This window comes from Marmota monax, unplaced genomic scaffold (genome assembly GCF_021218885.2).
Source record: "Marmota monax isolate L192 unplaced genomic scaffold, Marmota_monax_Labrador192_F-V1.1 WCK01_AAM20220418_F8-fsc00146, whole genome shotgun sequence".
Classification (NCBI taxonomy): domain Eukaryota; kingdom Metazoa; phylum Chordata; class Mammalia; order Rodentia; family Sciuridae; genus Marmota; species Marmota monax.
In genome coordinates, this window is record NW_026694096.1 from 816,290 (window position 1) to 829,928 (window position 13,639).

Genomic DNA, 13,639 nt, shown 5'->3' on the forward strand with positions numbered 1-13,639 from the left:
TCTTCCCTTTTCTTCTCATTGTTTCTCTAATACCTAGTAAGTTATCAGTGTTCAATAGCTGCATGAGAAAGGAACTGATCTATCCAGATGTCAAAGAAAACAGTAATTCAAAGGCAAAGAGACAGAAGAGTCTGGCATAAGAGCTAGAAGTGTCACGAGTATAATCCAGGAGAAAAATAAATGAAGGTTCAGAAATTTTCCAGATGGGAAGACTGGTCACCAAGACCACCTGTAGTCTATTGTATGGAGTTAGAAATTGATAACAGCCCAAAACAACCTGATAGAGACAAAGACAAGAATGAAACTTGGAAGACTATCTTGGAAATACATGGATTTTTGGACTGCCCAGAAGTAATGGGTCAGGTGTCAGAAGCTTGATAAGCAACCAAGAAACACAAATAAGGATCAGGACAAAGAAAAAAAAAAAAGAAAGAAGCACAGAGAATCCAAGTTTGAGTTTGAACACTTTAGCTTTGCTAGTCAATCAGTCCTCCATCATCTCTCAGATATCTGTATACATATATAGATTTGTTTTCCCTTGGTAACCTAGAGTACTATGAATACAAAGTACTAGGAATACAATGATCCTGTGCTCTTCTATCCACCCAAAATGTCTTCTGCCTTCTGCTATTATCTTCTCAGTGAATTCTTAGATATTCTGCAAAATCTCCATTTACATATTTCATATTATTTGTTGCCTTAAATGTTCTCTAATGCATTTGCAAGGACACTGTTTTTTGAAAGTGAAAGAAAAAACATTCTAAATTAATATTGGTATATAATACGTATTCTGGTTTCATATTATTAATGCCATAGGTAGAGGGGAATTAAGAGTGGCTAGAATAAGGAGCCAAAATAGTTATTCAGGGATCCATCTCTTTTACACCTATTTTATTCATATATAGGAATATTTATTCATATATAGGAATTCTACCAGCTTATCTTCCATACCAGATCGGGAGAATCCCCTTTCCCCAACCTCAATTCATCCAGAAGCATTTGAAGAACTCCAATTGGCCTAGCTTGGATCATGTGCCCACCTATTTTTCATGAGCCATTGACTCCTTGATTGAAAATCTTGCTGAGATTGAAATAGGAAAGGAAATTTCTCGAATATATAAGCTATTGTTACCAAGAAAAAATGTGAAGAGATGTTGGATTAAAAGACACTTGACTATTGCTGGCTCATCAGTTAAAGTAATTTTAGAAACTTTCTCTTGAACAGAGTTCCATAAGCCACGAGTGTATTAATACCCCCGCAAAATGCACACAAAACTTTGCTTATATGTGAATCTGTCCAGGGAAGGGTCCAACCTTTGATTACAAAGGGTTCCAGGGTGAGAACATATCTGTTCTTGAAAAGGACAGTGAGGATGCAGACCTACTTCAGTATTCTAGTCAGGTTGTATGGGCTTCTTCTCCAGTTCTTCTTCTTCAGTTCTTATTAGCTTCCCTTGATTTAACACAGCATAAATGCAAATGCAGAACCTTGTGAGTCACTGTTATAATGCAGAAAGTTCAAATCTATGGAATTAACTTTTATTTCATTCCTACTTAGTTCTTGTCAGTCCATTTGTGCTGATGTAACAAAATGTCTGAGACTGGGTAATGTATAAACTGTAGAAACTCGCTTCTCACAGTACTGGATTTTAGGAAGCCCAAGAGTAAAGGTATAGCAAGTTCAGTATCTGGTGATGGCCTAGTCTATTTTTAAGATGGCACCTTGAAAGTTATGTCCTCACATAGTAAAAAGGGATAGAAAAGGCAAATTAGTCTAGCTATTTCCCTCAATCCATTTTATAAAGGATACTAATCCTATTTAGGAAGTCAGAGTTCTCATGACTTAAATCTCCTCCTGAAGTCCTCACCTCTTAATACTATCACATTGCATCTTGAGTGTCAACATATTTGGGATGATACACACATTCAAACTGTAGTAATTCTTTTCATTTATCTAACTTTATGTTAGTTTAATCATCTTTAAAAATATGAATAGTACCTCTTTCTCAGATAAAGGTAGTTTAGTGCTTGTACATAGTGGATTTTGAGTGCTTTTTGATAATTTGGAAGAACTGTGTAATGGGGCTTATGTAGAAGTGGTTCCTCTCACTTGCTGTCATCCTACTGAAGGAGACTATGTTGTTTAGCAGTAAGGATGCAGACCTACTGCAGTATTCTAGTCAGGTTGCATGGGCCCTCCCTCTGATAGCTTTCCCTGTCAGTGAGAGCTCACAGAACATGTTGAGACCATTATCCACTTTTTATTCTGTTTGTGGTTCCCAGTTGACTTTTCAGCCTTGTCCTGTGTCCACTTCTCCTGGAAGAGGCCTGTACTACCTCTAACACCAGTGATTTGGAGGTGACCAGTGACCTTCTCACTCTTAGAACATGTTGACGAGATGGCTCAACCCCCAAAGTTAAATTACTAGGAGAGAATCCCTCACTTCCTCCAGAGTAAAAAGGAGAATCAGCTAGTAACAATTAAATGCTGAAGCTTTGCTTTCATAACTACTCAGAATAATTTGTTATTGGAGAAAGTGGAGCAGGATAGAATCATATTAGAGTGATAGAGAACATAGAATAAAGTACCTTGTTCTCTTGTTTGGAAAGATTCTTTTTTTTTTACTTGACTTATTTTAAAAAGTTTGCATGTTAGTGTCTGAAAACTATGTCTTTCTTGGAATTAACTGACACACACAAACACACACATATACACTTGGGAAAAAAATTAATTAAGTTTATAATTTTTAACAGTGAAATAATCATGCTTGTGCATGGTATTTTCTCAATGAATTTAGTGTTTTCGTGTTTTTTTAAATAGGGATATTAATTAATCTTTTCAATAATTCAGCAAAATTTTATAGATGTCTTCCCTTTTCTATTTTCCTTTTAGGATCTAGAACATAGTTAGAATTTATCAAATTAGTTAGAATTTATCTAATTTTCATATTAGACAAATGGAAATTCATCAGTTAACTGAAAGTTAAATTTTTTGTATGAATGTTTTATAAAATGGTCTTGCTTCATTTCTAAGTAGATTAAATACTAGAAGAAAATGCATAGAATTTTTTAATGTACTGATACTTTTGTCTTAACATATCTATTAAGCCATGGATGTTATCTTGTAGAATGTTGGTACATAATAGTTACATTTTTAAAAAATTCATCAAAACATTTCACTGAATCAATAGTAACATATTTTGTACAACAGGCACTATGTTAAAGTCACATGAAATGCTTTTCTTAGAAGCTTTTTCATTACTTTTTTTTCCTTTGATGTAACCCATTTTCATGTTACCCAATATAAAAGGAATGTCTGAAGTTTCTCATGCACTCAAAATCTTTTTCTGTTGTTACTCAATGAATTAATTAGATTTACATTCGTTATTTTCATTGCCATTCATTAATTCAGTGAACATATTTTATTGAATAGCCTGCATATAAAAATGTGGCTGTTTCATATGAAAATTTTATTTTCAGTAAATTATACCTTTGAAAATGAGTTACCCATGTGGTATTATTAGGACTTCTGCAAGCTGCATAAACAAGCAAAGTGAAGTAAATAAAGGAATAAAATATTTCATTTTAATAAATGCTATAGACTCATATAAAATAAACAGGAAAGTTTTGTGAGAAGTGTTATCTGAGGAGGAGCATTGTCTCTGAGGGGAGTTATTTCAGCTGAGTTTTGAACACTGGGGGATATTATCAGCTCTGACAGAAAAAAATGGCTCCATGGCTCCTGTAAAAAGACAAAGGAGTTCCTTAGTTCCGGGGAAGATAGTTTTAGGTATGTTTCAGGAATAAAAAGAGGCTAGTGTTCCCAAATAAAAGGGATCATATAGGATAGTATAGAACTTGTAATTAGTTTAAATATAAGCTAAATAAGTTGGGAAAACATTGTAGATTTTTAGGAAGCTGAAAGGTAGTACAACTTAACTTCCAGATAAGGATGCACTTGGTGGCTTTGTGGATAACAGGTTGTAGATTTGCAAGAATGAGAGTGAAGGAACCAATTATTTGGTGATTGCAGTGCTACAAGAGAGAGAACATTCACATAGCTATTCTTGATTATGTGATGATCTGCCCTGATGAAATGACAGGCTATGTGTTCAGATGCCAGGAGTCATGTATAAGTTCACTTGACCTCAGAGGCACATTTTGGCAGATTCAGGTACTAAAGTATTGACTGACAGCAACACCACAAATACCCAACCTCTTGATGTCCTTAACATTATTTAGTAATTATTTATGTGTGTGATACGTTGGTCTCATCATTTCAAATATTAGATCAATTTTATGTTTTGCTACCTATTGTGGATTATATCAATATCATTTATTGTATTTTAAATACCACAAATTGATCTATCCTAGATCAAATACTATTTTTTGAGTTGATAAAATAATAACATTTGTTGTGAAATAAATTATGACATTAACATAAAGAAAAATATTTTGAAATTATGTGTCTACAAAAAAATCTATTTTAACATACAATCTTAAAAGGGTCAGAATACTGTACTTCACTGTGTATATTGCTAATCTCCTGTATACTACAACTACTTGAGAACCTATTTCTTAGTTGAAATAATCATGTCTATAAAATTGAGCTGGAAATTACAAAAATTAATTGCTTCTGAAATATTTTGCAGAAAAAGAAAACTTAGATGATAAATGCTAAGTTAATGGACAATAAAATATAGTTGAGACAAATTTGATTCTAAATTCTCATGATAGTGTTACAAAATTATTTAAATCCAGCTTCTGTATTTGCTTGTTTTTAAATTGCAAATGTGCTACCACTGCAGGATAAACAATTATGACCATAATTAAACTTCAATCTTCAATCTTTTCATTTATGTTTCTTACATATTTTGAAAGTAAAGACAATAAGCCTTTTTATGAAATCTCACAAATTAATTTCAAAAGTAATTTCAGAATCAACTACACATGGGTCAGATCAACATCTTCCTTTAGATAGGCTTCCACCTAGGTAAATTTTTTGATTAGAAAGTATTTCTTACATACATTTCACAAAGCTTTAATCTTTTCGCAGGAGAGGTTTTATGAATTCTCATTATTTAAAACATTGGTCTAAATTTTAAAAATATTTTTGAAATAATATGAGTAAAATTTAATGTTTAGTTTTTGACCACTTATTACTATTCATTAGTTATTAACCACAAACAACTTAATTTTTTTAGTCTGTTTAAGTTTTAAAGGAATAATGTTTTTATTTTGCAGATTGTTGCCTTGCGGGAGCAAAATGTTCATATACAAAGAAAAATGGCGTCAAGTGAGGGATCCACAGAGTCAGAGCATCTTGAGGGGATGGAACCTGGCCAGAAAGTCCACGAAAAGGTCTGACACATGAGACATACTCTTCCATAATAATTTTTATTTGCTATATATAATTTGACAGGGACTTGGGGTATAAAAATCATGTCAAGAACATTCTTTAATTTTGATTTTTTTTTTGTTCAAAGGTTTATGGGGATTTCCCACCTCACTTATTATTAGTTTGATTATTTTAAAAATAATACATATGTGTAAGTATTGTCTGTACTTATGAATATACATATTTAAACTTTTCTTTACTTACTCTTAATTTGATTCTTTTCAAAATAATTCAAGTATACAATTGAATTTATATATAATAAATATATAAAATATACAATTATTTTATTTTATTTTTATTTTTTGCAATCCTGGGATTGAATCGGGGGCACTGTACCACAGAGCTATATCTCCAGTGCTTTTTCTTCTTTATTTTGAGGCAGGATCCTGCTAAGTTGCTCAGACTAGCCTTGAACTTGCAATCTTCTTGCCTCAGCTTCTCAAGTAGCCTGGATTATAGACATGCACCATGGTACACTGCTATAAAGTATACAATATAAAGTGTGTGTGTGTGTGTGTGTATTTATACACATGCACACATATATATGAAAATTATATATATTCAGAACTATTTAAAATGCAATAGCAGTGGTTGAATTATCAAGTATTTTAAGTGCTATTATGTATAATTGGTGAGTAATCTATTGTTTATCACTGCAAAAACTTTTTGGTAACCTCTTATTTGACTTGGTATTTTCCTTGTTTTGTTCTGGAAGAACAAACAAGGCCACTAGCAAAAGACCTTTTCTGTGCTAAATTTGTTTCCAATGTAAGAAGAAGGAGGTAAATCACTGGTAGGTCTGCAATTAGATGAAAATTCTTCATAAATTTGCATATCAGATATTTGGAACTCACAAGACTCTCCAAAAGTATTTGTCTGTGACAAGCTATTACTCTGGATGTCAAGTTCCCTTAATCATTAAGCCCACATGAGTCAGGTAGCTAAATTGGTATAATTGTGACCATCAAGAGATTCTAAAACCTAGAGATTAAGAAAAAAAGTGACTGTAAAACAAAGCAAGTGGCATTTGTTTTCTTATCAAAAACTAAATTGGACATTTCCTCCCTTGTGCTTTTGAAACAAATGGAAGAGCTTCTTGTGTTTCCTCCTTCACGTACAAGTACAAGGGAAACTGAGTAAACTAGACTAATTTCCACAGATGGGCTTCAATTATGGTGGCTGAGAAATAAACAGATTCTCATTGAAGACTTCACTCTTTTGGCCTTTATCCATGAGTTTTATAGAAATACAAGCTAAGTGTTAAATATTAACTGCAACTGTAGAGTCAGATTTTATAAGCTATGTCTGAGATTAGAAAAAAAAAGTATCTTTCTTTTCTTCAGTTACGTAAACTAATATTAGTTCAGTCAACATATTAGCAAGACAGACAAAACATTTGCACTTAGAACAAAATTTAGGGAAACCATCATGAGCATTTCCATTGCTGTTTTGCTTAAATTATGTCATCAGTAACTGGCTGTTGTTGCTCTCCTCAGATAATTAGAGAATCCCATTGATTTGGATATGATATGGGCTTCAGGTTCTAGCCTTTCTCATAGACATTTACAACATATTGTTTTCTAAAACACTCTGTGCAACTCCAGTTCATAATTGAGAACGAGTCTTTCTCAAGTGTAAAGAACTTGAGATCTTGTCTATCCACTAATAAACTACTTGATCCCTAAGCATTCTTGTAGGACTCCTACAGATGGGGAGAAAGGAAAGCTCATTTAAATTTTTCAGATATTGTTGTGTTGCAGTCTACAATAGATAGCATATAGGATGCTACAAGCCATAATGGGTGCAGTAAGCTATATCATCTACTGGGGTGTGAGTACACTCTATAGAGTTCACTTGAAAATATTTTCTCATGATGCATGACTCAGAACATATCATCATCTTGCAGTGACACATGGCAATGCTGTTTTTCAAGGTACAGCCCCTAATGTATCCAAACATTACAGAATGCAAGATTATTTCTATCAGATTAGTTTTATGGTTCTGTTTACAGAATCAGAACCAACATTTCTGTATACTTTGTTTTCATCTCTTTTGGACTTCATAGATACAAGTGTACACATGAAAGATGCTGAATCATTGGTGACCTAAAGCATTTGTCTGTAACTTTTTTTGCATTCCAATTCTTGATGAAGGCATTTCAACCAACAAAGAAGAGAAATTCTGGACCACTGCTCACACACTCATTCTTTGTGTGGGTATAACTAAAGTTTTTAAACATTGTGATGATTGATATTCATTTTTTTTATGTTCCCTTATTGCAGTATGATTTCCAGGTTTTTGGAAATAATGGTATACTTTTATTAATACCATGCTCATATCCCTCAGTATAATCTAAAATTATATACAAGATACTGTGAAATATTTACTCTAACTTTAAAGATAACTACATTTCAATTCATATTATTCCTGTGATTAATTTCTCAGGATGATTCATTTTATATCACATTTCTTAACCTGACATTATTTAATTTAAAGGTTATCACCTAATATTTTATTGAGAACATTTTAAAGGTACAGTTAAACAGAGGAAAATAGGTTATTATTTAGGTGAGTATCTATATAATAAAGCTTATCAGTATAGGATAACTCTAGTATTAATGTGCAAATTGCAAAGCTGGTGTTCAGGAGGGAAATGCAAAACTATTGTTAGATTTATGGAAATTTCTGAATGTGACCAATCCTAGTCACAAGGATTACCCTTTTTTGAGGCAATAAAATTACTTAAATTACATAGTCAGGGTAAGTTGTTAGCCAACAAGAGATTGTTTTTCATCAGTGGCTTAAGAACTCTGTTGACAAAATAGTTGACAAAAATAGTCTCATAAAAACACCCTCTGAAATAGCTCTTATTATTCATGAAAAGACCTATAATTATTAACACTTTTAAAACAAAAACAATAAAAATAATAAGCTTAACTGAAACTGCAGAAGTTTAAATGATTTTTGCATGACCTTAAACTTCTTTGTTTTAGAGGAATATAAATAGTAATAAAATAATGAAAATTTTCAAAGCACAGAATTTTACCTTGTTCAGAACTGGGCTCAATAATCTTTTTTCTGTTGTTTTCTGAAGGGAGTTAATTTGAAAATTTTCAAAATAAACATACTGCTCTTGTAAAAGAGATAATAATGCTCACCCTCACAATTCTGTACTTCCAATTTTATACCTCAGCTGCAAATATTTGCTAAGTGATATGGATCAATAGAATATTAGACAATGGTTGAGATTCAGAAGACATAGCACCTGTAATAAATTTGGTAAGAATCTACATTGACACATAAAGATGCCTGAAGGGTTATTACAAAATACGACAAATGTGATATCAAAAAGATAATAGAGTTTAGAAGAAATATTACAAGATATTAGAGGTTAAGATAAAAGCATAAGGAGTCAGCCATATGAAAAAGCTTCAGGAGTTTTTTTTTTAACTTTATTTTTATTTTATGTTTATGTGGTGCTGAGGATCAAACCCAGCACCTAGCATGAGCTAGCTGAGCACTCTACCTCCGAGCTACAGCCTCAACCCCAGCTTCAGGAGTTTTTGAAGCAAAGAAAACACTGATGCAGGTGAACTAAGGCTGGAAATGTACTCTGTTGTTCTCTGGGAAAGAAGAATGTCAGGGTGACTGGAATCTAGTGATCAAGGTAGAGAACAGCTGGAGACTGGACACAACAGTTAGAAAATACCAGATCATTTAAATTCTTGTCAGTTCTGGTAAGGAGTCCAATTTTATTCAGTGCACAATGGAAAGACATGGAAATATTTTAGGCAAGGAATTATATATATTAATTATATATTATTTTTTTAAAAAATCATTAGCTCTACATTTTTGTATACATTTATCTTTTTTTTTTTGCATATCTGTAGGTAAATGTTTTCCTTTAATTTTTCAGATAAGGAAACAGAGAGGAAATGGCTTGTCTGGAGCAAATTATCTCACCTCCAGATGATATCATACTCTCACACTCCTTCACTTCAGGAAATGTATTCTTTCATAATTATACATATTCTTTTGTTTTCTAGAGTTGACTGTTTTATTCTGTTCAAGAATCTATCTTAATAAATAAATTATTTTATTACTTTCCCTCACAACTTCTAGGTAGTTTTTACTCTGAATAGACCCTCTAAGGAAATGTCATTTAAAATACTTGACCATTGTGAGTGTGGCTCTTAAACCTGGACAAGAGGGGCCCATGACTTACGGCCACAATTTAGTGAGCCTTGCTCTAGCCATCTATGTCCTTCTGTACAGGATGAGGAGTGCATGGGGCCAAGGGAAACTTTACAACTATGAACTACCCTCTACTCCTTCCTCACTGTGTGCCAGGTACCTGGAAGCCCAGAATCCTTGATCAAACAGATGTTAGATTACCTCTAAGGTCCTTGTGGGCTTCTTCCAAAGAGCCACTTCAGTGGTCTGCATGCTTCCCAGTGCATCACCCCCTAGATCGAAAGTGTTCCAAGCAGTTCCAATTGCTGGGGTTACTGAAGATTTGAAAGCACTGGCTGAAGAATTGACCCTATAATGGGGCAAAACTGATGAGTAGTCTGGAAGGAACTGAGGCTAGGAAGAGAGTGGCAGAAGGTTACAGTGCAGGAGCCATATTTGGGTGACAAAGTTTTGTGTGTAATTTCATAGAGTTGAGAAGTATTTATTAAAATCTGGTCTAACAGTCGAATTTAATGTGTGTTGTCAAGAAAGATAATAGAATATATCTATATTTGGTTGATTGTTAGCTTGACTTATAATTGTTAAATATTTAGATTAACCCATGTGAACCTCTTAGTTCTTTTGCCCTCAGATTTAAAATCACTAGGGACCCACCTGTCTGCTACCCACCATAATAAATACAATTTAATTTCAGTTCTTTACCATGCATGAATTTATTCAATGTGTCAATATGTACGTATACATTTGTGTTTATGTATATGTAAAACTGAAACAGAACTTTCATAAAATCATTACACTTAGGTATATGTAATGCATTTTTTATAGTTCTTATATGTTAGTTACTGAGGGACTATTTTGGTTCTTCACAAAACTAACAGTGGAGAAGGCTGTTGATGTTCCAGTGACTGAATTATACATGTAACATAGGCTTAGCATGTTGAATGAGGGCTTCCCAGGCTGGCTGGCCTCTTCTCACTTTTCAGGCCACTCTACTTTATCATTCCTACTTCGAACTTAAATATTCTGAAAGAACCAAACTGACTCTTTCCTTTTTAAGAAATGTTTGGTTGTCACATGACAATCATATATGCTTATAGGGTAGAGTGTGATGTTTCAATACACATATACATTGTGTAATGATCAAACCAGGATGATTAGCATACTCAACACCTTAAACGTTTATCATTTCTTTAGTGACAACATTCAAAATCCTCTCTTCTACCTATATTAAGATCTATTATATTTTGCTTACTACAATTACCTTACTGTGCAATGAAATACCAGAACTTATTCCCTCTAACTATAACATTGTGCTAATTGACCAATCTCTCCTCTCCCCTCTCTCCTTCTGTCCCAAGTCTCTATCAACTACCTTTCTACTCTCAACTTTCTACTCTCTATACTGAAACTTTTTCATATTTTATATGTGTGTTAGTCATTATTATATATATTCCTTACTACATGTCGGCTACTGCCACCAAAACTGAGCCTTGTCAGCAGTAGCTCATTTTATGCACTATTGTTTCTCTCTTATAGAGGTAGTTACCATTTGGATTTTTTTACATCTGGGTTGCACTACTTTTCTGTTCACAGATCCCCTATATTTCATTTTAGTTCCTAATAACACACACATAAAAAAACCAACATATGTTTCTCTTTGATTCTTCAATTAAAATTTCAACAATGAAACCAACAGGAGAATGGGTTTATGAATTTGTCATCTTGGAAAGAGAAGGTACAGTCCTAGATACATAGACTGAATTGGCCCTGGAGGCCTTATGATGGCTTCACAAAAACATCAAGAAGAGTCAAGATTAGGCCATCCTGTGACTCATCCTTATGTAATTTAATTTTTAATGTTGTCAAGCTTCAAGAGGAGAACTTAGTATGCAAAATTGCCAGAGATGGCCTTACTCTGCAGGATAGCAGCTCATGGCAGAATAAAGATTCTGCAGGGTATCCCTGGCTGGCTCTGGCCCTTTGAAGACTGGCAAATTATTCTTCCAACCTGTCTGGAAACTTCATTAACAAAGGAGCAAAAGCAAATAAGAACAAGAGAAATGACTTTAATAAAGACCCCTATGGCTTTCTAAAAGTACTTTTATATATGTTATTTTTTTTATTTTTATAATGCTTATAGAGCAAACATTACTGGCTTAAAATTATATAACTGTGAACAGAGAGATTTGAGATGAATAAGTGTATAGTTATTAAAATTTACCTGTGGGTTTAAAAAGACAGCATATAAACTCATTGATTTCATGGATTTCAAAATAGAAGAGTATTTGCTTAAAACAAAGTCTTAAACTTGTTCCTGTGTCTAAGAGGCTAAAAGTGCTTATTTGATGATGAGATTTAAAATTATTTTCAAAAGTGAATGTTGGACAAAGAAAAATTTGCTGTACTATTTGGATATCTTGTGTTACCATTTGTCCAAGTGTGTTTCTCTAGCAATTCTTATCATTCTTTCCTTTGTCATCAAATTTTCCTCTTTACCTATTCAATATAATTTACAAAATTCTTCTGACTTGATTTTTATAAAAAGGTCTCTTAGTCCCATGTCCCCTACCAGCATTTGTTGTGTTTTCTGTTATCTTTGCAGCAATGCTCTGTCAAAAAGCTTGTCTACCCACTGTCTCCAATTGCTTTCTTTCCATTCTTTTGTAAAGTAATTCTGACATGGTCTTTGCCCTCCACTTCATAGAAACTAAATGGCCAGTTATAGTCATCACTAAATAGTCAGTTGTCAACTGAGCCACGTCAGGAATAAAACAAATATATTAACTCTTACTGAGTTTATTGTTTAACTGTATGGAACACAGTAAATTACAGACATTATAAATAATTTATATACTAATTTTTTTAGATTAGGTCATGATATTTAAACAAAAACTTAAGGAAAGTGATGATGTTAGCTATGCAGATATCTGGAAGAAGGCACGAGCATGTCCAAAGTCAAGAGAATGTTAGTGTGGTTGGGGTGGAGCTGGTGATGAAGTCAGAAAAAACAGAACACCAGAGCAGGTACATCATTGTGTAAATGTGAAGCATGTGTTGGGATTCTGAACAGCTGATTGACATGTTCAGATGTATGTTGTATCTGATCTCTCCACAGCATTTGACATGGCTAATCACTCTTTCCTCTCTGATACACTTTCTTTACTTGCATTCTAGAAAATCACACTGTTTTTATCTTACCTACCAGTAGCTTTGTCTGTCTCCTTTCTTGGGTCATCCTCTTCTTCCCTGACTTCTTAATGTTGGAGTGTCCCAGGCCTCAATCCTCTTCATCTTCTCTATTTACACTGTCTCAGAAATTTCATTCAGTTTCATACAATTAAATACAATTCATCTGATAAACGATTATGAATCTTTACCCAATAACCAGTTAGAATCTAGAAGTCTACTGCACCACATGTTGAACATATTCACTTGTACATCTAAAAGACACTGCATATTTAAAGTGTCAAAAACTTATTTATATCCCCCCAAAACCTGCTTCATCTCCTTAATTTCAGGTTTTGGAAACTTTACCTTTCCAAATATTCTAACTATCTCTCACAGCCCACATCAAAATATAAAGAAATTCTGTTTGCTTTACTTTCAGAATATATTCAGAATCTGACCATTTTCCACTAACTACTATAATCTTACCTCTATCATCTGTCACCTGGATTATTGAAATCCCATCTATCAGTTCCCTCTACATCTCTCATGGCTCCTCTGAGGTCTATTTTCAACATGGTATGAATCAGAGTGATGTTTTAAGACAGACATCTGAACACGTCAATCAGCTGTTCAAAAACTCAACACATGCTTCACATTTACCCAAAGCTGTACCTGCTCTGGCGTTCTGTGTTTTCTGACTTCATCACCAGCTCCACTCAGCCACACTGACATCCTGTTGACTTTGGACATACTCGTGCCTTGTTCCAGATATCTGCATGGCTAACATTCTCACTTTGATTAAGTTTTTGTTTAAATGTCATAACGTACTCTAAAAAAATTTAGTTTATGATTTACTTATAGTATCTGTAATTTACTATC

The 13,639-nt window shown here is 33.5% G+C and overlaps 1 protein-coding gene across 14 annotated transcripts in view; it reads left to right on the forward strand.

Moving 5' to 3' along the window:
- Ppfia2 (PTPRF interacting protein alpha 2) overlaps positions 1–13,639 on the forward strand; it is a 441,884-nt gene that overhangs the window by 306,803 nt on the left and 121,442 nt on the right. For all 14 annotated transcript variants that reach the window (XM_058585759.1, XM_058585763.1, XM_058585758.1 and 11 more), the window contains one exon: positions 5,245–5,361. In XM_058585759.1, the coding sequence (XP_058441742.1) occupies positions 5,245–5,361 (117 nt within the window). The remainder of the gene's footprint in view (positions 1–5,244; positions 5,362–13,639) is intronic.